The sequence below is a fragment of the Elaeis guineensis genome, chromosome 2, assembly GCF_000442705.2.
Source record: "Elaeis guineensis isolate ETL-2024a chromosome 2, EG11, whole genome shotgun sequence".
Lineage (NCBI taxonomy): Eukaryota > Viridiplantae > Streptophyta > Magnoliopsida > Arecales > Arecaceae > Elaeis > Elaeis guineensis.
The window spans coordinates 94820508-94844172 of record NC_025994.2 but is presented as its reverse complement, the minus strand read 5'-3'; the positions used below and the strand labels follow the sequence as shown (position 1 = coordinate 94844172).

Here is a 23665-nt window from a genome sequence, read left to right as displayed (position 1 = left end):
ATGATAGATTTAGAAACTGGAGAGTTGGGCTCCTCCCCTGATCACCGGCAATACGATGTAAAGGGTTTCACGGAAGACCATGAACAGTCTCCGCCGCCAGGGCGATGTCTTAGAAATGATGAGACGTGTGGAATCCATGCAGTGTGTAGAACCGAGCCTGGAATTTGCATTGATACTGGGAGTTCATCCCACCAATTAAATGAGACTGTTGCAGAGGCCAGCGATGTTGATTGTAGCCAAGTCATGTGGTGGAATAGTATTCCCATCCCCCATTGTTGTGGTCTTTTTTCCGATTTGCCAATATATAGTCATCATACAAGAGTATACCAAGTTTGGCCAGGAAAAAATGTAAGCCTTCTGTGCTCCTACTTGATAGTAATTCAGCACTCTATGTTTATTTAATAAGAACTGGTCGAAAAGTTGGAATCTGATGTGTCTAGTTGATTTTAATCGATCGGGTTTTGCTAAAAAGGTGTTTCAATTTATTGGGTTGTGCATGCTAAATGATGTCATTATACTTTAAGAGTGTTTTCCTGAGAATCGTAATTATAAAATTTAAAAAGTTTTCATAGAAAAAACCTGAACTTAAACTTCTGGGAGAGATTATTCATATAAATGTTGCTTTCTTATTTTATTTTGTTTTTTGGTGAGTGTTGGTTTACAAACTAGGAAAAAGCATAGCGCACTTATCATCACGGTTACTGCCTTACAGGCTATTTATGGAATGTTTATTACTTCAGCTCTTTCAAAAAATTAATGATGACTATTAATTGCTGATGATGTTTGAGCATTGACAGCGGTTTACAGCAATAATGGATTAAATGGACCTGATATATTATCTTGGATATTATATCATAGAACTCTATACTTGACAACTTGAGCAATATCGAATTTTCTTTCTGAAAACTTCAATATCTTTTCATTCATTAAGTATTACAGCAATTCGTTTTAGAAAATGCAGGTCTTTTTCTTTAGGGGGCGTATGGTCTGTGGCCCTGATCCACGAGGCTTCATCTTGACAGCAGTTTCCATTATTCTTTCAGATTGGATTTTCTGTGTATACATCTGTGACACTCGGCCGCAAGATTCTGCCCGCATAGCCACATTATCCATGATACTGACAGTAATTGTTAGTGTTATTTGTACATGTAATTACTTGATGGATGAGCACATTATCTTCATTTTGTGACCATAATATCTAACTTGGCCAGTCTAGCAGGTTATTGTTAACTTGGTCTTGGCCAGTACCAGAGATCCAGGAGTTGTTCCAAGGAATGACAAGTCACAATTGGAAGAAGTTGGCACCGGCATTGGGTCAAGAAGCAGGAGGATTAGTATTGATGGTATTGAGGTGAAGGTCAAATATTGTAGGATTTGCAAGATATTCCGACCGCCAAGGAGTTGCCACTGCACTGTTTGTGACAACTGTGTTGAGAAATTTGACCATCACTGCCCATGGATCAGCCAGTGTATAGGATTGGTAAGAATGTGAACAGCATTTCTCTTTAGGCACATAATGATGTGTTTTAATGCCTAAGAATCACCGTAATATATTTTGTTTGCTCATGCAGCGGAACTATCGCTATTACTTGATGTTCATATTCTCAGCTTTGGTGTTCTTTATGTACGTATTCGCCTTCTCATCATGGAGAATCAGGAGAAAAATGGTCAACACTGGCTTAGGGGTGTTTGGAGTGATTCAGAGTGCACCTGAAATATTTGCATTAGCAGTGTTTAGCTTTGTTTCGATCTGGTTTCTTGGAGGGCTTCTTGTCTTTCATGCCTATCTTATCACTCTAAATCAGGTGCACTTCCTAGTTTCTCACCTCTGTCAGTGTTTAATACTGGGGACTGAAATCAGTGCAATTCTATACTCTGCTTGCCTGGAAGGACAACAATGTGGGCTATTTCTTTTTGAGTGAAAAGATAAGTGGGCATTGCCAAACGGAAGTTGAGCATTTAAGTAAATGGGGTTACCTTTATGTATTTGAAATGGTAGTCGGAACTTATATTTGTTGTAACTTTGATGAACCAAAAAGAAGAAAAGAAAGTAAAATTGAAATTTATATTTATGGACATATCCAATATATATAGATATGTATGTATGCATGTATGTATATGTATACGTATATGCTTTGAGTCACTTCTCTTTATGAGGGTCATGCTCTGCAATTCCTGGGTACCCCAAGTTTTACTATTTTTCTTACATATATTTTCCTCTGTTTTTATTTTATTTCACAGACTGCTCGTGAGAATTTTAAACAACGATATGCAAAATCTCCTAATCCTTATGATAAAGGAATTTTAGGAAATCTAAAAGAAGCTCTATTCACCAGACTGCCACCTTCCAAAGTCAATTTCCGAGCAGTTGTGGAACCCAACTGGGATTCTATGACAAGAATACTGATGAATTCTACTGACAGAGTTGATGAGGCGTCAATCATGATGCAGCATACTTTCAGCAGAAAGGAGGAATCACCACAAGAGAGCAGTGAGAGTGAACACTTTGAAGAAATAGAGTTATAAGTGAATTAACTGTACGCTTATACTGTTTATGTTCTTTTCTTTGTGCAATGCAATGGCATTACAAACTCAATGTAGTAGTGTTACTATCATGTTTTTTCCTTTTCCGTTTCTTTTTTTTTTTTTTTTTTGAGCTACGATGACAATGCTAATGCCTTGCACAGAGGGTTAGTGCCTGATTTTTGCTGCTTTATGACATGAAGAGTCAGATTTGCAAACAACTACTGTAATCAAGTTCAACTATTAATATCATTTGAGGTTCTGATAATTGGGGAGGGAGGTTCGTGAGTACTGCATAACACTTGACTATGTAAATAGGTCTTTAGAGCATGGATGCTCCAGTGGAATGGATATTCTTCAATTAAGAGCTCTAACAAATAAGCTTGTTTAAACATCAGGGAAGCAGATGGTGGGTATGTATGTGATTTGTGACTGTTAGATCTGACCAAATAATAGGTGTTTCATAAGTGCAATAACTTGATCGCGCTCATGAGCTGTTATTGTGGCATGTCTTGAATTTTACACCTTATACTTCAGAATACAATATTTTGGCTACAGGGCATGCTCATGATTTTCCAAAGCTTCCAGTTTCTCCTTCCTCGTAGAGTTGGTTAAAATCTTCAAAAAGTCTTAGGTGTCATTGTTCTGTTCTTCCATTGGTTAGCATCTTGTTACTCTATACCTAGAAAGTTAGACAAACACATTTTATATAACGCTAGAATAAATAATAATGCGCAACCTTGGCACACCCAAAACTTGTCAACTGTTGCCTGTAGAAAGGGTTGTGGAGTGCTGTCAATGTTTGTAGAAGAGAAAGCAGCACCATGAGAAATTTTGTTATAATTGGATGGACTGAAGAAGCGGTGCGACCAATCTGGTCTTGTTGCCATTGAGTATCGAATGAGTAATTCCGACTTGAGCCACTATATCCTAAGCATTCCATGCTCCAATTCAGAATATTTCTGGGCTTACTAAATCTTCTCTCTTTCAGAAAGAGTTCTAGGTTGTATCTATTACTCACGTGCTTCTGAGGGCAAGACTTATCATCCTTATTGATCAAATCAACATCAAATATTGCTGGCTAACTTGATTTCATCTGTTTTCTATACTGAAAATGTTGTATTTTATTTAGGGATTGTGTTTAATTCCTTATATGAGAACTGTGTCAGAGCACCGGCTTAACTTTGGTATTCAACCGAGTTAACCTGAGAGGACAGGTGCTACTCATCTGCATATTATTAATTGTTTTGTGCTTCAAGTTGATGTATTATTGGTTGATCACTGTATCAAAGGGGGTGCGGAAGAAATTAGCTATATATGTGGAACATATCTGGCCATGTACTTTTCTCTAATTGCTTATACATACCTGCTGCACTTGCAATTGCAATTGTTTCCAGCACTCAAAGCATTTTCTGTTAGCTGTATGGTCATTGGTTTGGCTTCCTTTTTCTCTACCATGTAGACAGCGGAAGAACCTTTCCTCAATCCATTCAAGAAATCGATTACATTCTACATTGTTTGTTGGAATGAAGAATATCCACCTGCCATCTGTAATCTCAGTCCAAACCATGGGATAGCAAACTTGATAGTTTGAAGGGAAATTTAACTTGATGCAGGATTCATCAGCAAAACAATATCGATATCGAGGCATGACATGGGCCAAGGATCTTGTTGGCACCTCAATCACTCGAGCTAATGATTTTGCATTTCCTCGACCACTTGTTTTATCATCATTGCACTACTTTGTCAGTTGTTCAATAATGGTAAGATCTCCTTTGGTACCCTTTGCTGCTGCTGGTGTGAAGATCATAATGCACAACAATAAACAAGCAGAAGATAGGGATGATAAACAAATAAAAATGGAATTAAACTGTAGCAAACAATTTTCAAATATCTTCACACAGGCCTACATATAAGGACATCTAGATCTACCTGGTATACAATGACTAAATTTTGATTCTCCTAGTTGAAAGTTGAAACCATATTAATTATACTGGATTAAATTCATCAGCCGTGCTTTAATTGAGTATTCTTCTGATTGATATAACTATTTGCTATGCTTGTGCAGTGTGTTTGAAAGTGACATTTTGAGTGGTATGTCGCTACCTTTGCTAATTATCGGCAACAAAGAGCATGTGAGAGATATCCGTTGCTAAAAATCACAACCGCACCTGCTGAAAATGTCCTAGTGTGTCTGACTTCCAGTTGTTCTTATCTTTGATACAGAACCAGCTGAAACTGTGATCTCATTGCTCCTCTGTGAAGCTACAAAATGGATCCATTTCATGATCAGTTCAAGCAACCATTTTGCCAATGTATCTGTGACGAAGTGGCGTGTGTGCGAGTAAACAGGCCAAATAACTGCAGCTCGACAATGATGCTTCTGTCCAAAAAGTTCTTCCGTCTCATATCCAGGATTTTGCCAATGTTCCGTATAGCACCTTTCCTTATTTCTATTTACAAATTGATACAGATAGAGTTATTGTTATTTACAAAACTGTTCTTTTTTAACTCTTCCAGCACTTGTACTAAGTACTATGGTCCTGGTTAAATTATCCAGGATATGAAATGGCTATTTTATCCCCCTTGGTACCGAACCAAGGTCCCATCATGAATTTGGCTTGTTTGTTCCTCTCCACCTCCCACACAGTCCTTGCATGGGTGTCCCTGGAAGGAAAGCACGAGGGATTGGTGGCTGGAGGAGTGGTGGTTGCGGGGAGGAGGTCTCGATGGCGCCGGAGGTCCAGCGAAGGGGGATGTCCTGTAAGGCTTCCCCATGGTCTACTACCATACTCTCGAACTCGTCCCATCCGGAGGCCACTCTTCCTCCTGCGTCATCGCTGCAGAGGAGGAGGGAGGGGAGTCTACTGCAGCTCAAGCTATGCAGGTTCTGTTTTTAGGGGTCGGATCCTTGTATTGCTGCTAGATTTTGTCGGATATTTCATGGGGTTTGGATGCACGAGCTCTACTCTATTTAATTTCAAGGAAGAAGAAGGCAAGGAGGGAGAAGTTTGGGATGAGGACCGAGAAGGATGGAGGAGTTTCTAAACTATAGGCTTGCCCTCTTCTCATGAGTCTCACCAAGCTCGTGCATCCATATTGCATGAAGATGGTTCCACAAAACAATGATTTCCGATCCGTTAGAATCAATTTATCCTAAGGTCTGTCGTGCAAGTAAAAATAAGGTTATCTGTGTCAAGTCGTAAATAGGAACAAAGAAGGTGCTCAATAAAATAAGCTCTTGTACTTTGCTCATACTTTAATAAAATTGGTGGGAGGAGTGCCTCACTCCTTTCACTTTTCTCAAAAGAAGAAGAAGAAGAAGAAGAAGAAGAAAAGAAAAGAAAGAAAAAAAAAAAAAAGAAAGAAAAGAAGGTGCTCAATAAAATACTGTAGCAGAATCTAGGCTGTGGTATATATGCAGGGGGAAAGGAAAACTTTGCCCAAAATGTTTAGATTTATGCATGTACATCCATCTTATACTTGATACTTCAGCGGACAAACCTCATTCCATTCTTTATGTGATAGATAACTTGTCCACCATCAATGCTCTGCTATGGCTTTCTGCTATTAGTTGAGCTAGGCACTAAAGATTAATGTACCTATCAAGAAAAGAATATGAGTTAGATATTTAGATATTTTTTTAATATTGGGATCACCAAACTGCCTTAAATTGTTTAGTACAAAGTGATATTAGAACCTATTTTTAATTTGATAAGATGCTTATATTGCTTCAGAATTAATTTATTCAAGGGGTGTTGCCATTCTTGCCATTGCTGTCTATTATTTGACTGCTAGTAGCACCATTATGCGGATATTTTAATGTTCGGAGGATTTGTTTTTAGCTCCTAATTAAGATCTTATTTGGGACTGTGGAACACCGATATTTTCTTATTTATATCTTCTGGCCTTTGATATGCGTGTCTGCGGTTATACGACCATGTAAGGTAATATGTTGAGGTGGAAGATCAGAGGAGTATTAATCAAGGATATTATACTGCACTTTGTGATGAGTTGGACTGGAAAATTTGGATCAGTTAGGCAAGTTTCACACTCATTTTAATTAGACAAGATATTACAAGATCTATTATTGCTTTTCATTCGTGACTGTTCTTGTATTTAATTAGGATGTTGTCAGAGGAACTATAGATAGAATGTGGTTGAAGAGTTGCAATAGTGTAGGCGAAAGTCACACGAGCCCAAGACCACCAGCCCAAGTTTTGAAGAAAAAATAAGCCAGAAAATAAAACTTATACCTCCAAAACAAATAGATGCAAAATCTGATAGATTCTATTGAGACTTCTAGTACATGCATGCATTCAAGATCCGTAAGGAAATGAAAACATGATTAAACAACCAAAGAAGTCATAGAGAACTGAAAGGATGGCTAAACAACCAGGGAACTCACAAGGAAACAAAAAGATGGTCGGACAACAAAGGGACTCACTGGGAAATGAAAGGATGGCTCGACAACGAAGTCCCTCATAGGGAATCGAAGAGATGTTTAAACAAACAAGGCTGCATGGGACACAATCACATGCACTACTCCAAAAAAAATTGCTTTACTTTTTTTGGTGATTTTGTGTAGTGCATGCACACAACATTTTCTAGATCTTACCAGCTACTTGAATGTCTTCCACCAAAGCATCCACTAAAACGTTGATTGAGGGCCATGGCTCATTGCTGGGTTATTGTTTAGAGAAGTTAACTAAATAATTATGATGCTATATATTTGCAGTTGGAGCGGATACCTAGAATCTTCTAGCTATATATCATAATTAACAAGAACTTTCCTAGTAATCTTTTGAAGTCATTGAACTGTTTCAATGCTTATTGTCCATGATCTGTAACCCCCTAAGATGGAAGATTCGCTTAGTGGAGCTGATAAAGAGTAATGATGAGGTTAATGATCTAAGTGCCGCCGAATGATAAATGGTTTCCAGCATATCTGCTGGTCTGTCATGTTAATTAGACTTCTGTCTTCCCTACCGTTATACTTTTGACTGCATCCACATATAGTCATAATCTGGTTGCCATATTATTTCATAGCCTATCAACCAATAAATCTAATTGGCATAATTTTGCATCGGTATCTATTGTTTAATTGGCTACATGGTTACAAATAGATTTATCTTAATCTCTGATGTATGTTTTTTGATGCCACTCTGATGAATGTTATTCAATTTATATAGTTGATTTTGTGAAATAAAATTATTTTCTATATGAAACCTAACATGAGCAGTTTAAAATTGATGCTGAAATCATAGTAATGGTGGGCTAATCATGAGCACCAATTAGCAGATATCTTATTGTCTCACAATATTTTAACCTGCAGTAGTTGGAGGGATTTAGTCTCCAGGGATTTAGCTGGAGAGTGGAGGTATAATTTCAAAACCTCCAATTGGTATTAGTCTAGCTCAGGGACCCGGATATAGAATTTGGATACTGATTTATTAGCTTAATCAAGTTTGATTTAATACCTTTTTTTTATTTTTATTTTTGTAAGTCCTACCACATCCTCCTCTTTTTATAATATTTTATTTTCTGATCTCATGAGTACATGTATTCACACTAGCTAGCTAGGTTAGTGTGATCCATCTGACTTATCAAAAAAATAAAAAAAAAGTTGCAATAATCTCTGTTGCGGTTAACTTTCTGTCGTCTGTTGTTGGTCACAAACTGGAGTTGTGTCCGGCAGAGACCCTCCGATGCTTAAGTCAGAGAGAGAATTTGTGAACAGTAGATTTTTGAATATTGAGAGTAGCAGAGCTCTGGCTTAGAAGTATCTTACCGGTGCTGTTCAATTACCCCCCTTTTATAAACGATTCTGATGTAACCGTCGAGTACGTGGTTTCGCTTTTTATAGTGCTAAATTATCGGACTATAATTGTAGAGTTAGTAGGTTGTTAATTTTTATTAATTGCCGTGACATGTAGTCGATAACCGTTCATAGCGGTTATAGTATGTTGAGTAGATTGGCCGACTATACGTTGGTACTGTTGATATGTCGGTGAAAGATCCGAGCGAACAATCAGCTAGTAGTTCTAATATACCGACGGTCATGGATCGGAGATTATTCAAGTTGTCTGCTGTTGATCGATAGTAGCTGAATGTCAGTCGATCTACCGACAACGAGTTGGTATGATTTATCCAGTCAGCTGAAGAATAGTCGGAGTTCTATGTTCGATCGATCAGCCTTTATTAAGTCGAAGTCGGTGTTGGTTTACTTGAGTCGGAGGTCGATTGACTTATCCCAACAGTTGCCCCCCACTCCCAAGTCCAAGATGACCCATCATGTGCCCCCACGAGGTTTTGTCATGTTGGACGAAGGGAGTCATTTTACGTCATATCGAACCTCGATTTGGCTACTAGTTTTTTCGAGATATGAGCGTCGGCTGTTTTGTCGTTTCAGTGAGTACAGAACCATCATTAGACTGTCATATTGATAGGACAATTCGATATCGGATGTTAGTGTCAGACGTCATTTCGGGAAGATGATTCGGTGCTGGATGATATGATTCTGACAAATAGATCCTTGCCACATGTTCGAATGTCATTGGGTCGGAGTTGTTCATGCGGATAATGGTGATGTGGCTCGATCTGAAGTAGGTACGTTGAACTGTTCGATCAATGGTTGGCTCAGATGTCACCACGTGTCAATATCTGGTGAGATCTTGATTTGAGTGCTTCGATCCTGATCGTTGAGGGATCATATATATAGGGTCACTTTCAGCCAACTTTTTATTTTTCATTTATCTTCTTTGCTGCGGAAGCTCTGCCGAAGGATCGTCCCAGCGTCTGAAGACTTCATTTCCTTATCTTCTTGTTCTTTGAGTCTCAGGTTAAGTCCCTGTCTTTTTGAGTTGTCCTTCTTTAGTTTTTTTTTCTCCAATGGCTAGGAGTTCCTCTTCCCGAGATGGTCGGTCGGAGAATCCGACTGACGACTCCCCGTAGGGCTCAGAAATGGAGGCTTCTTCACTTTCAGAACCGAACGTCGATTAGCTCTGAAAGCAGTATCGCATTTCAGAGCAATTTCAGCTCTTCGCCCCTGGTGCCGATGGTCGGATGAATGCCCCTCCTTCGAGCCAGGTGGCTTTCTATTTTGAAGATCTTCAGACGGATCTTCGATTTTTGATTTCGAAGTTCATCCAGAATATTTTGGACTACTATGGTCTTTGTCCAGCCCAGCTGGCACCAAATTCGGTCCGACTAATAATTAATTTTGCTCTGTTGTGTTGGTTACTGTCGACCGAACCTCATCTTTCCCTTTTCTGTATTTTCTTTATCCTTTGACCTCATTCAAAGGTCAAGGATTGGTAGTTCTTCAACCCTCGAAAAGATCTTTCTTTTATTATCGATCTTCCATCGTCTATTCATGGATGGAAGAACCAGTTCTTTTTTGCTTCTTCCTCTCTTCCTTGGGGCTTTTCTTCTCACTGGGACGATCCAAGAACCGACCCCAACGATAATAGTCGGATAGAGGTCGGCGATCGGGAAGACTTCCATCGACTGAAGGATATGACGGTCCCATCACAGAGGGAGCTTATAACCAAATGGGCTCTCTATGATGTCGATCTCAGTTCGGTCACTAACTTAGGTATAGTATAGTCGGTTACTTTCGACTTTATTCTTTTTTTGTTTGTTTCTGGATTGTACTGACTTTTGTACTGATTGCAGCCATGCAGTCGAGGGCGCGAGTGTCAAGCGTCGATATTCATCAACACGCTGTGAGGAAGAGGACAGTGTCCGAAGCTGGTCATTCCCAACCATCCAAGAAGAGTCGAGCTACTACTTCAACGCCAGGTTGAGTTGCTGTTTCAACGCAAGCTCTAGCTGCTGCTTCAACGTCGGTTGGGGAACCTGATGTACCATCTGTATCGATTCCTGAGCCGATCCTGGTGCTATCAGCTCCGACAGTGCTTCCCATTGCACCGTCTGGAGAAGAAGCGGTGAGAGGAGTTGCTGCAACAACATCAGTAGCTCCATCAACCGAGGAAGTTCAGGCTGAGGTAGAGGTTGCGGCCAAACCTGAGCAATCTGTAGCTGCGTCGATTGGTCCTTCAGCAGGATTTTCCTTGGTGCAGTCGAGTTCAAACTTCTCCTCACTTTCGAATGTGGGGCCACCGACAGAAGATTGGGGAAAAGATCCGATGACTTCGATGGAAGATGCAGCATCGGAGGGCCACACGATCCATTTCGACCTTAGAGTGTTCGGAGATGAGTTGGCTCTAGCCAATCCGACATTGGCTAAGCGGCTTATTCAAGCCACTCTTCTCCCGACCGACTGGGAGAGTCGAAGAAACCGGATGGTGGCTGAGATGTTCTCATCTTTCTACCCGATGATACTCAGGATAAGCTTTCATTTCATTCATTATTTTTTTTAATCTGATTCGACTTATCTTTTACCTGCAGTTGGTCCACGATATGTTCGATCTAGAAGTCGACTATGTGAAGTTTGGTGACTTTTGTCAGATATGGATGAATAAGGTGGCGGCCGCTGATGCTGAAAAAGTAGCTACCCTTGAGCAACTTAAGTCGACAGCTAAATGGGAGGCCAAGCTTTAGCAGGAAATCTCCCGATTGGCTGACGACTTGGAATCTTCTGGAGTCGAGCTTGAGTCGGCTCGTCAAAATATTTTGACTCTTAAGTTGCAGGTCAAGAACAAGAAATACTCCATCCACCGGCTTCGACGGGAACGAGATGGATATATTACTGAACTCAAAGCCAAACGTGGATGACATCGGGCTAGCCTGAAAAGGTTGGCACTGGCCAAAGAGGAGTCATCTTCTGCACGAGCCGATGCTGAGTTGGCGAAGGAAGAAGTGGAGTCGACGAGGGAGGCGTTGAGTCGGGCAATCGAGGACTTCAAAAATTCAGAAGAATTTAAAGAAGAGATCCTCGAAGGCGGGTTCACCTCGTATTGCATTGGGTATGAAGGCGGTCGAGATGCAGTTAGAAACTTATATCCAAATCTCGATTTGAGCAGCATCATCCCTCCAGGGTCAGAAGATGGAGCTGCTGAAGAAGACGCAGTGTCGGCTGAAGGAAGGACACCGACAGCACCAGAAATCATCCAAGTCTCCGAAGCTACTCCAGAGCAAAGAGATGAAGGCGGCGACTAATGATCGGTGCATCTTTGTTTTTCTTTTTATAATCAAACACTTGTAATCGGACTTTGGTCCAATTTTGTAATCTTCTTTTTACATTGAATGAAAAGAATTTTTTCAAGTTCAAACTTTGTTTTACTTGTCTGCAGTGTAAATAGCTATTTAGCTATCGAACATTAATTGATGAAATGAACGTTCGATAGAAATTTATAGAATCATCCATTAGTCGTGTAGTTCTTTTGACATACTTTAAGAATTAAGATAAACGATAGTAAGTCGAATACCTTGAGTCTGATGTTTAGTTAGATTTGTATGTCAAATTATTTGATAATCGATGGCAAGCTAAATATTCTTCGATTGGTCGTAGCCAAGTCGGTACAATTTCAATCCGATTTTGATCGTATTAGCATAATATTCAGCTTAGTTAGGACTAAGTCAGTATGATAGTCTTTCGACTATGATCGACTTTTACAGTGGAAAGCCGAAGTATATTTAATACCGAGATATTGTCGGTACTATGACTTTTATAGTCGAAGCTGGTATGATTAATGTCAGTTTTTACAGTAAAAAATTGAGATAAATTCTGAGTTGAAGTATAATAAGTAGTTCGACTTTTACAGTGAAAGTTAGTGTACAGTCGATGGTTGATAGAAGTCGATCGTTCACTTATTGATTCAAAATCATTTTGTAATTGATCGAGACTTGTGATTCTAAAATTCCACATTTCATTCTGAACAATGTATACATGGGTGATTTTATTGATGATACATCTTTAAATTGTTGGCATTTCATGTTCGGAGAATAGCTGACCCTTCAAGTGTTTCTAGTCGATATGCGTCCGGTCTGAGTGTTTCGGCTATTCTGTAAGCTCCTTCTCAATTTGGAGATAGTTTTTCTTGATCTAAAGATTTTGAGATTTTTGCTTTTCTTAGGATCAAGTCTCCTGGCTGGAAGACCTTCGACTTGACTTTTGCATTGTAGTATCTGGCTATCTTTTGCTGATATGCAGCCATCCGAACTTGAGCTTGCTGTTGGACTTCTGAAAATAGATCTAAGTTAACTCTCCGACATTCAGAGTTGCTCGGCTCACTGTATTGCTCGACCCTTGTCGATGGTAATCCGATCTCAAGTGGGATCATCGCTTCTATCCCGTAAGCCAAATTAAATGATAATTCTCCCGTCAGTATGCGAGGTGTTGTTTGGTATGTCTATAAGACTGGATATAGTTCTTCCACCCAGAGATCTTTAGCTTCATTCAATCGGATTTTGAGTCCATGCAGAATCGTTTGGTTAGTTACCTCTCCATTTGATTGTGGATGGCCGACTGATGTGAGTCTGTGCGTAATATGATATTTTACACAGAACTTTTTGAAGTTTTGATTGTCGAATTACCAATCATTGTCAGTGATAATGGTGTGTGGCAAATCAAATCTGCATATGATTGATTTTTGAATGAAGTCTTCCATCCTACAGTAATTTGTGCTAGAGATTCATCTTCAATCCATTTGATGAAGTAATCGATAACAAGCACTATGAATTTTCTCTGATCAGATGTCGGAGGGAAAGGACCAATATGTCAATTCTCCACTGTGCGAAGGGCCATGGTGCAACAATCGACGTTAGCTGGCTGTCCGGTTGGTGTTGTATATTTCCATACTTCTGGCATGGTGTACACCTTCGGACAAGCTCAGCTATATCTTTCTTTATGGTGGGCCAATAATATCCTTATCTCAAGACTTTATAGGCTAGTGATTTGCCTCCCAAATAATTTTCACATATCCCTTCGTGAACTTCTCGGAGTGCATAGTCAGCATCTATTGGTCCCAAACATTTTAGTAAGAGAAAGGAGAATGATTTTTTGTAGAGATGACCATTCATCATGATATATTGAGAGGCCATCCATCGAAGTCATTTGGCTTCTGAGGGATCTGTAGGGAGAGTCCCATCAGTCAGATACTGGACGATCAGATCCATCCAACTCGGTTCAATAGTAAGTTGTAACACTTTATTGACTTTGTTGATACTTGGCTGTTTGAGACATTCAACGAATGTCCAATCCAGCGAGTTGAAGGAAGTAGTTGCAAGTCGGGAGAGTGTGTCGGCCCGAGCATTTTTAATTTTTGGGATGTGAAAGATCTCAAAATACTTCATGGTTGATATGAGGTCCTTCACTTTCTGAAGATACTTCATCATGACAGAGTCTCGAGCTTCAAATTCATCCTTGACCTATCTAGCAATTAATTGCGAGTCGGTGAAGACCTTCAAACTGTCAATGTCAAGTTTCTTAGCAATTTTCAAGCCAGCTAAGAGCGCTTCATATTCGACTTGATTATTCGATACTTTGAAGTTGAATCAAAGGGCGTATTCAGTAATCATCCCTTCGAAATTTGTAAGAATGAGACCAGCTCCACTCCCTTGTGCATTAGATGCTCCGTCGATATGCAGCACCCAAGTCGATATTAGGTTGGGTTCGAAAGTTGTGGTCTATTTTATTGTATCACCAGTTTCATCCTCTGGTTTATTGTCTGGTATTGTGTATTCGACGATGAAGTCGGTCAAAACTTGCATCTTCATTGACAGTCGTGTATGGTATTGTATGTCAAATTCGTCAAGCTTTACTGCCCACTTTGCCATTCGACCCAATGTATCAGGTCGATGCAAGATCATCTTCAATGGTTGATCTGTCAAAACCATAATTGGGTGTGCCTAGAAGTATGGACGAAACCGTTGAGATGATATGATCAGAGCGTAGATCATTTTCTTCGCTTTTGAATACCTCACTTCGGCATTGTGAAGCACCTTGCTAGTGTAGTAGATCGGTCTTTGGATTCAATTTTTATCTTCTTGGATGAGTACTAAACTGTTCGCTTCAGATAAAGTCGTCAAATAGAGATACAACATTTCTCTGACCTTTGATTTTGTGAGTAGAGGTGGAGAGGTTAGGTACTTTTTCAAGTCTTCGAAGGATTGTCAGCATTCATCCAACCATGAGAATTCTTTCGTCTGCCACAAAGTCTTGAAGAATAGCAAGCATCTTTCAACCAACTTAGAAATGAATCGGCTAAGTGCGGCGATTCTTCCATTGAGTTGCGTATCTCTTTCTTAGAGTTCGGATGCTTCATGTCGATGATAGCCTTTATCTTTTTGGGATTAGCCTCAATTCCTCATTGTGACATAAGAAATTTGAGAAATTTCTTAAAGGTCACCCTAAATGCACACTTAGTCGGGTTCAACTTCATCTGATGTTGTTGAAGTATGCTGAAGGCTTCTTCTAGACCTCGAACATGCTTTAAAATTTGAGAACTTTTCACCAGCATATCATCCACATATACTTTCATATTTCGTTCGATCTGTGATTTGAAGATCTTATTGACAAGCCATTGATAGGTGGCTCCGACGTTTTTTAGACCGAAAAGCATCATTTTATAATAGTATATGCCTTTATCGATTACAAAGGCTGTGTGCTCCTCATCTTCAAGCACCATCCGAATTTGATTGTATCCGATAAAGATATCCATGAAGCTTAAAAGTCGATGATCTGAAGTCGCATCAATCAATTGATCGATCTTCGACAGTGAGAAGCTATTTTTTGGACAAGCTTCATTCAAATCTATATAGTCGATGCAGATTTTTTATTTTTCATTGGCCTTCCTCACCATTACTATGTTGGCGAGCCAATCGAGATAAGTAACTTCTCTGATGAAGTCTGCTGCGAGGAGTTTGTCGACCTCTTTGTCAATGACCTTCTGTCTTTCAGAGGCAAAAGGTCATTTCTTCTGTCTCACCGGCTTGACATTTGGATTGATGTTGAGTCAGTGAGTTATTACATCTGGAGGAATGTCCGGCATGTCGGTGGCCGACCAAGCAAAAATATCGACGTTTGCTCTTAGTAAATTTATTAGTTGCCATCGCTCCAAATCAGACAACTGCGATCCAATTTGGATCGTCTTCTCAGGGTCTTCTTCTTTTAATGGGATGAAAACCAATTGTTCAACTGGTTCACCCCTCTCCTGATTCTCTTTTTGATCCAATTTATCGATAGACAGAAAGCCTTCAGATTTATTATTTTGTGTGGAGATTAAGAAGCAACATCGAGCTAACTATTGGTCTCCACGTATTTCTCTAACTTTACTCCTTGTCGGAAATCAAACTAATAGATGGTATGTCGAGACCACCGCTCTCAATGCATTAAGACTAGGTCATCTGAGTATGGCATTATAGGCCGAAGAAATCCGAACAACCGTGAATGTCATAAGAATAGTACTCTACAGTGGTTCAGTTCCCACGATTAAGGGAGAAAATTTTTTTCTTGCACAGTAACAGCATCCCAAGTGAACCGACCAATGGTATCGAGACTCTTCTGAGTCGATCAGTCGGTAGTCGCATTCGAAAAAAATCGAATAAAAAAGAACATCAGTCGAACTTTCATTATCTACAAGAATTTTTTTTTACATCATAATTTGCTATTGTTACCAAAACAACAACAGTAACATTATGGAGAGTTTGAATTCTCCGAACATCTTCTTCTGAAAAAGTTATTACATCATTGAATCATCACTTTTTCATCGATTCTTCTTCAGAAGTTGCCTCCTAGTTTGATTGCCTGAAGATCATGTTGATCACTCCTGCAGTCAGCTGATTATTGATGGCCTCTTCAGTTTGCAGCTGAGGTCATCGGTCAGCAGGAGGTTGAGTTGGCTGATCTCTTCGGTACTTTTTGAAGTAGCCTCATCGGATCAGGATCTCTATCTCATCCCTGAGCTGGATACATTATTCGGTATCCTGACCGTGGTCATGATGGAACCGACAGTACTTTCTTCGATCACGATTCCTCAAGGGTGCCTTCATCGGTGGGGGGTACCGTAGGTACTCTGCTCCTTCAATCTCTATGAGAATCTGCACACAGAGAGCAGAGAGAGGAGTATAAGAGTCATACCTATGGTAGTTCGACTTCGGACTCTGTCATCGGGATGAAGCTCGCTTATTGAAAGGTGGCTGACTTGATTCGATCGGAGCTTCACTATTCTTCTGTTTCTTTTTCTGACCTTTATCTTCTGTCTAACGTCGGTCAGAAGTAGCCTCGTCCATGTGGATGTACTTGTACGTGCATTCGAAAAGTTCAGTATAGGTCTGAGGGAGAATTTTTTTCAAAGAGTAGGAGAATCTGGATCTCCTCAGACCCCTTTTCATGATCGATATAACTATGTCCTCATTGAGATCTCTGACCTCAAGTGTGGCCTTGTTGAAATGGGCCACAAAGTCTCTTAAAGTCTCAGTCTCTCTTTGTTTGACTGAGAAAAAACTGTCAGATGTTCGTGGCGGCCTTCGACTAGTGCTGAAGTGGGCCATGAAAAAATATTCGAATTGTTCGAAGAAATCGATGCTTTCTGACTAAAGTCCAAAATACCAGACTCGAGTAGCTTTTCGAAGAGTTGCCGGAAAATCGATGCATAAAAGGGTGTCGGTTGCCCCCTGGATCATCATGAGAGCTTTATAGCTCTTCAAATGATTGATTGGATCGGTGGAGCCATCGTATGCTTCCACCTGTGGCATCTTGAATCGAGATAGGATCGACTCATCCAAGATGAGCTGAGAGAGAGGCTGAGGGTGTGGAAGTCATAGTCACTAGAGGACTTCCGATTTTTTACTTGAAGTCGGGCGAATCGACGGTCAATCTCCTAAAACTTGCATTCATAGTCGTCCAATCATCATTGTCGGGAGACCTTGGGAGTGGAACCTTCTGACAAGTTTGAAGGAGAAGCAAAAGGCGTTCGTGGCCGTTTTGTCTTTCTAAAACTGTGGAGATGAGAGGTGGCATGGTGAGAATAATTAGTTATTAGATAGTTTATTCCCATGTTATATGGAATATTCTAGTTGTTTTTTTTCTCTCCTTTCTTTTTTTGTCAAGAATTTTGTAATAAAAGCATTTTCACTTTTTTATGTACATGAGCCATCATTGCATATTGACATCATTTATAAATAATAAAATAAAATTAGTAGCACATATTGTTTGCAATGACTTCTGTATCTTATTACAGATTTCTAGAGTTGTGCTGGGTCCTTTTTGATACAATAGTGTAATAACCCAGCCCATTTGGACCCTAGACCAAGCCTAAATTTTTGAAGCCCCCCCCCAAAAAAAAAATCCTATGTGCAATGCGTGACAGAGAGGAGGAAGAAGACTCCTAATTAGAGTCTTTTTTATTTTTGATTTCATCAAGATCAGGTGGAGGAGAGTCTGACTAGGTCTAGGAAACTCCTCTATAAATAGACCCCTTCTTCTTAGATTTTCGTCATGAATTGTTAAGAGATTACCGAAATTTTTCAAAGTGATCTCTATGAGTTGCTGGATGCGAAGAAGAGTTGTTGGAGCTTTTCTCGATCGTCGGAGCCAAGGTAAGGGCTCGATCCTTCCTTTTCTCTCTCTTCTCTATCTTCTCTTGGCTTAGGCCTTGCCAACGACCACCTATCTTGTCAAAAGAAAATCAAAAAAAAAAGAGAACTCCTATTTTTCTCTGTTTTGAACGAGCCTTCCTCCTTTTTTTGGCCACCGATGCTGCCATCTATAGTGCCACACCCCTGGATCGTGAACCCCCACCTATCTGCTACCTTTTTTGAAGCTCATGGCCACCAGTGATCGACCAATGATGGAAGAAATAAAGAAAAAAATGGAGGTCCCCTATTTTTTCAAAAAATTTATTTTCTTTTATTGGTCGGCCACTGGCTATCGGTCGTCTCTTATTTTCGCCATCATCAGTCATCTGTTACCACCACCTATCGTCAGTCTTCTGACCACCAGCCATCAAGAATCACTGCCCCTTCCTTCTCTGTTCGGCCAGGAAAAGAAAAGAAGAAGAGAAGAAAAGAAAGGAAAAAAAAAGAGAAGAAAAAGAGAGAAAAAAAAAAATTTCTCTATTTTTTTTTCTAAAATTTTCTTTCTCTTCATGATTTTCTCTCTCTAAAAATCTTATAGATCGATGGAGGGTCTAGATACCTACGTAACCCAGATCGATTGGTTGATTCTAGGAGATGTCCTAAACTTATGACTTTAGGATATTTTTATAATTTTTTTATCCTTAATTATATATTATTTTTATGCTTAATCTTGATCATATAGAGATGTAATTGTTGTATAAAAAGATATTGAGTAAAATATCTTAATTTTGGATTCATAGATTGAGAAACTCATCAATTTCTGTATTTAGATCAGTCATCGGTAGAGGTAAGAATCTCTGTGCATGATCATCATTATATATACTATTTTATCATTAATTTTATATCATTGAAATTGCATCGTTGAATTTGTGATCGATAAATTTGCTATGTTTGAGACATCATTATTTGCTTATATAATTTTTAAGCATGAGTATATTATGTCAATATATATGTATCAGTGATTGATGGCATGATTATATGGGTATGATATATTTATCTTGATCACACTGCAAATTGAAATTGATTAATGAAGTCAGTGTATTATAATTTCATTGAAAAAAAATATGGTTTGAACTAGTCTCATCATGTGGAACAGTCCGTCAGGAGTTTATATCTGGAACAGTCTGCCAGGAGCTTATACCTAGGACAGTCTCTATGGACTTTATGTGGATCAACCGGCTAGAAGCTCATACCTGGGATATCCCGTCAGGAGCTTATGCTTGGGACAACCCCCATGAGCTTTCATACGTGGGACAGTCAGCCAGGAGCTCATGCTTGGAAGGCTGGGCTTATGAGTAGAAATTCGATCAGATGGAGACTGGGCATAGTCTTGGTTGGTTCAGAGTCAGAAAAAAAGTTAAAGATCATCATATAATTATGAAAAGAGAAATAGAGGATAAGGCATGAAACTAATGTTGAATAAAAGTGTAGATGTTTGCAGTATTTTGAATATTGAATATGAGATTTTATATTTTATTATTAATTTTTATTTTTATATTATATTATTATACTGATGTGATATGCGAAATTCTAATTGGATTGTAAAGCTCACACCCCTCCATTTTTTTCTTTTCTTCTCAAAATTATAGGATGCTCATAATTTGTTATGGTATAAATTTGCAAGTGAGTGGATGCATAAATACAGTGTCATTGATATCTGATTAGAGGATTGAAGAAATTTAATTAATAATTATATAAATTTTACTAATTATTAGTGAAATTAGACATTATGGATGTTGAGGTTGTAATGAATTATTTTAGGCCTTGCATGTTCTTTAGAGCTTGTCTTAAGGAGTGTGCGGTCATCACTTATCCAACTTGGATGCTGGGTTCGGAGCATGACAGAATGGTATTAGAGCTTAGGTTTAAGATCACTAGAGACTGTGACATAAGTGATATCAAAATTCTGAGATTATAATCAATAAAATATGATAGATAATATCAGAGCTTAATGTTATGATCATTAAGGATGTGATAGAATGATATTAGAGTTTAGGTTATGATTACTAAAGAATATGACTTCAGTGATATTTGATCTTAAGGTTATAATTATCTGAGATTGTGAATTGAGTGATATTTGAACTTAAGGTTATGATCATTAGAAACATGATAGATATAGCAGAAAGGATTCAATATTTGAATTTCAAATCAATAGATACTATGATGAAATTTATGCATGAGTGGCATATGATGTCCATAATAGAATTGACAAGTTACATCTTAGATCTCAATTAATAGGATTGATCTGAGTATGAGAAGTGTTGACCCTGAAAGGAAGTGGGAGGTATTGATATGTTATGTTGAGTATATTCGATGATTTTGGAATGCTAATCTTATAAAGGTGGAGATCATGATAACTTTTTTGATTTTGATGTTAATTATTTGAGGATTACAAATTTTGAACTTATCAGAAAGAAGTTAGTCAGGGTGTGGTCTAAGAAGAAATTGCATTATATGAGAAAGAAGTATTTTCGAGTGTTGAACCTACAAGAAGATCATATATGAAAATCAAATTTAGATGAAAAAAAAATATACTTGAATTTTATTATGAGAATATGAGATACACATCTTGGTAAATCTTTGGCTATTCAAAATTTCATATTTGGATATGATTTCTTGATTTTTCAAGTTGCATTGAATTTCAAGTCAAAATGTTATTTTTCTAAGTGGATCTAAGTTATTTTGATATTATTGTTAAATTGAATAAAAAAATTTATTTTGTTAGAATATGATATGCATGTTATGATGAAATCTTTAATAATTTATATTATTATTTTTGAATTAAATTTCTTAATTTTTTTTGTGATTATTGAAGATAGTGGAGTGTATTAATTATTCAAATCAAAGTTCAGATTTCTGAGCTAATCTAAGATATCTTGCTAGTATTAAATTTTGAATGACTTATATAAATCTTAACACATAAGGGATAAGTTTGCCTTGATTTATCGATTGATGTTAAGGGTTGTGATGAAGGAAGCCCTACAAGAAAAAAAAATCAAGTTGATTCTACTTACAAAGATGTTGACTTGAGTTCTTCTAGTTTATTCAAGTTGGAGTTAATTCTTTTACAAAGAAAGGTTAGTTTGAAAATTATTTAAATGATTGTAAGGTAAATCCAAGGTTAACTCCAGACATGTTAGATTCTTGGGGAGTGATGAAGCATATGCAATGATTTCAAACATAAAAAGTGGATTAAGATTTAATTTTGATGTGCTATACCCAAGGGGTAATAAAGATAAAAAAAATTTAAAGTTTTACTCTAAATTTTATATAAAATTTGAAGGTTGGATCTATCTCTAATTGATCTAACGTACAAGGATATCTTTCGATAAACCTATATAATTTGATAAATTAATATCAGAGTGCGCAACAAAAGCATGATGGTTTAAATCGATTAGAAATATTAATCTTTTGATTCAAAAGATATTATGATAAAATACATTAGTTGCAAATAAAAATTTTATTGATAATGAAAGGATGTTACAGATTTTGACCTAATCTGATCATAGTCAGGCAATTTTTGTCAGTAGGTTGCTTCATTGCAGATAATGCCAAGAAATCCTAGATATCTCAAGTTTATTATTAACAGTTTGATAATTTTTTTGTTAGTTTAACCTAGAACGTTTTGACACAAATCTTATTTTTTCAAGATTTAACATTGTTAGTCAAACTGATGTAGAAGGTTAAGGTTTTCCTAAGATGGAAGTATGGTTGTTAAAGTTGTTAGGAGGATAAAAGAAAAAGAAGCCTGTAATTATGAGAAGTGTTTGATGTTTAGGCCATCTTTAGTTTCTATTAAAGATAATGAGTTAATCAATCAATATAATGAACAAAAAATTTTGGTATTTAAATAACAGGTCAAAATATTATTGTTTGTTTAAAAAAAAATTGAGAAACCAACATGAAGGGAATAAATTTGAGATCTCACATAATTTTATTATATCAAAATCTTGTAAAATAAGTACTATATAAGGTAGACTATTAAAAGTTCTAAGATGATATAATCGATGTTCTTTTAAAGTTATAAGTTAAGCAAAGTTAATTTCGAAGATGAAATTATTTTAAGGAAAAGAGAATGTAATAACCCAGCCCATTTAGACCCTAGATCAAGTCCAAATTTTTGAAGCCCAAAAAAAAAAACTTGTGTGCAGCGCGTGACAGAGAGGAAAAAGAAGACTCCTAATTAGAGTCTTCTTTATTTTCGATTTCATCGAGATCGAGCGGAGGAGAGTCTGGTTAGGTCTAGAAAACTTCTCTATAAATAGACCCCTTCTCCTCTCTTAGATTTTTACCATGAATTGTTGAGAGATTGTCAGAATTTTTCGAGATGATCTCTATGAGTTGCTGGACGAGAAGAAGAGTCGTCGGAGCTTTTCTCGATTGTCGGAGCTAACATAAGAGCTCGATCCTTTCTTCTCTCTCTCTTCTCTATCTTCTCTTGGCTCAGGTTTTATCGTTGACCACCTGCCTTGCCAGAAAAGAATCAAAAAAAGAGAACTCTTGTTTTTCCCTATTTTGAACGATCCTTCCTCTTTCTTTGTCGACCACCGACACCGCCATCTATAGTGCCACACCCTTGGATCGTGAACCCCCACCTACCTGCTACCTTTTTCGAAGCTTATGGCTGCCAGTGATCGACTGATGACGGAAGAAATGAAGAAAAAAATGGAGGTCCCCTATTTTTCCAAAAATTTTATTTTCTTTTGTTGGCCGGCCACTGGTTGCTGGCCGTCCCTTGTTTCTGCTGCCACCGATTGTTTTTGAAAAGAAAGAAGAAAAGAAGAGAGAAAAAGAAGAAAAGAAGAAGAAGAGAAGAAAAGAAAAGAAAAGAAAAAAGAGAAGAAAAAGAGAGAAAAAGAATTTTCTCTCTCCTCTCTCTCTTTCTCTCTCTAAGATCTTTCTACTCTCTCTTTCTCTCTCTAATTGCATCACGGACTTTAGGATAAAGTTGAGATGAAAATAAGATGATTTGAAATTACTTCGAAATTCATGCAGTAAGTTGGATCTCAGTCCGGTCCTTATTCAAAATTTATAGCATCTGATCACAGTTAATCTATATTGAGTTACCATGACATGACCCCTTAATAATCTTGATCATAATTTTGTCTTTTGTGGAAGGTGAAGAGTTTCTCTCTCTAATTTTTCTCTCTATTTTTTTTTTCTCTTCATGAATTTCTCTCTCTAAAAATCTTATGGATCGATGGAGGGTCTAAATACCTACGTAACCCAGATCGATTGGTTGATCCTAAGAGATGTCCTAAACTTGTGACTTTAGGATATTTTCATAATTTTTTTTATCCTTAATTATATATTATTTTTATGCTTAATCCTGATCATGTAGAGATGTAATTGTTGTACAAGAAGATATCGAGCAAAATATCTTGATTTCGATTTCGTAGATTGAGAAACTCATCAATTTTTATATTTAGATCAGTCACCGGTAGAGGTAAGAACCCCTGTACATGATCACCATTATATATGCTATTTTATCGTTGGTTTTGTATCGTTGATTTTGCATCGTTGAATTTATGATCGATGAATTTGCTATGTTTGAGACACCATTATTTGCTTATATCATTTTTAAACATGAGTATGTTAT

At 37.9% G+C, this 23665-nt stretch overlaps 1 protein-coding gene across 1 annotated transcript; it reads left to right on the top strand.

Moving 5' to 3' along the window:
• Positions 1 to 2526, top strand: LOC140855323 (probable protein S-acyltransferase 1). The gene is made up of 5 exons (XM_073251199.1): positions 1 to 348; positions 962 to 1135; positions 1217 to 1480; positions 1572 to 1805; positions 2242 to 2526. Exons 1-5 carry the CDS (start codon positions 1 to 3, stop codon positions 2524 to 2526), a joined length of 1305 nt encoding a protein of 434 aa, XP_073107300.1.
• The last annotated feature ends 21139 nt before the right edge of the window (positions 2527 to 23665 follow it).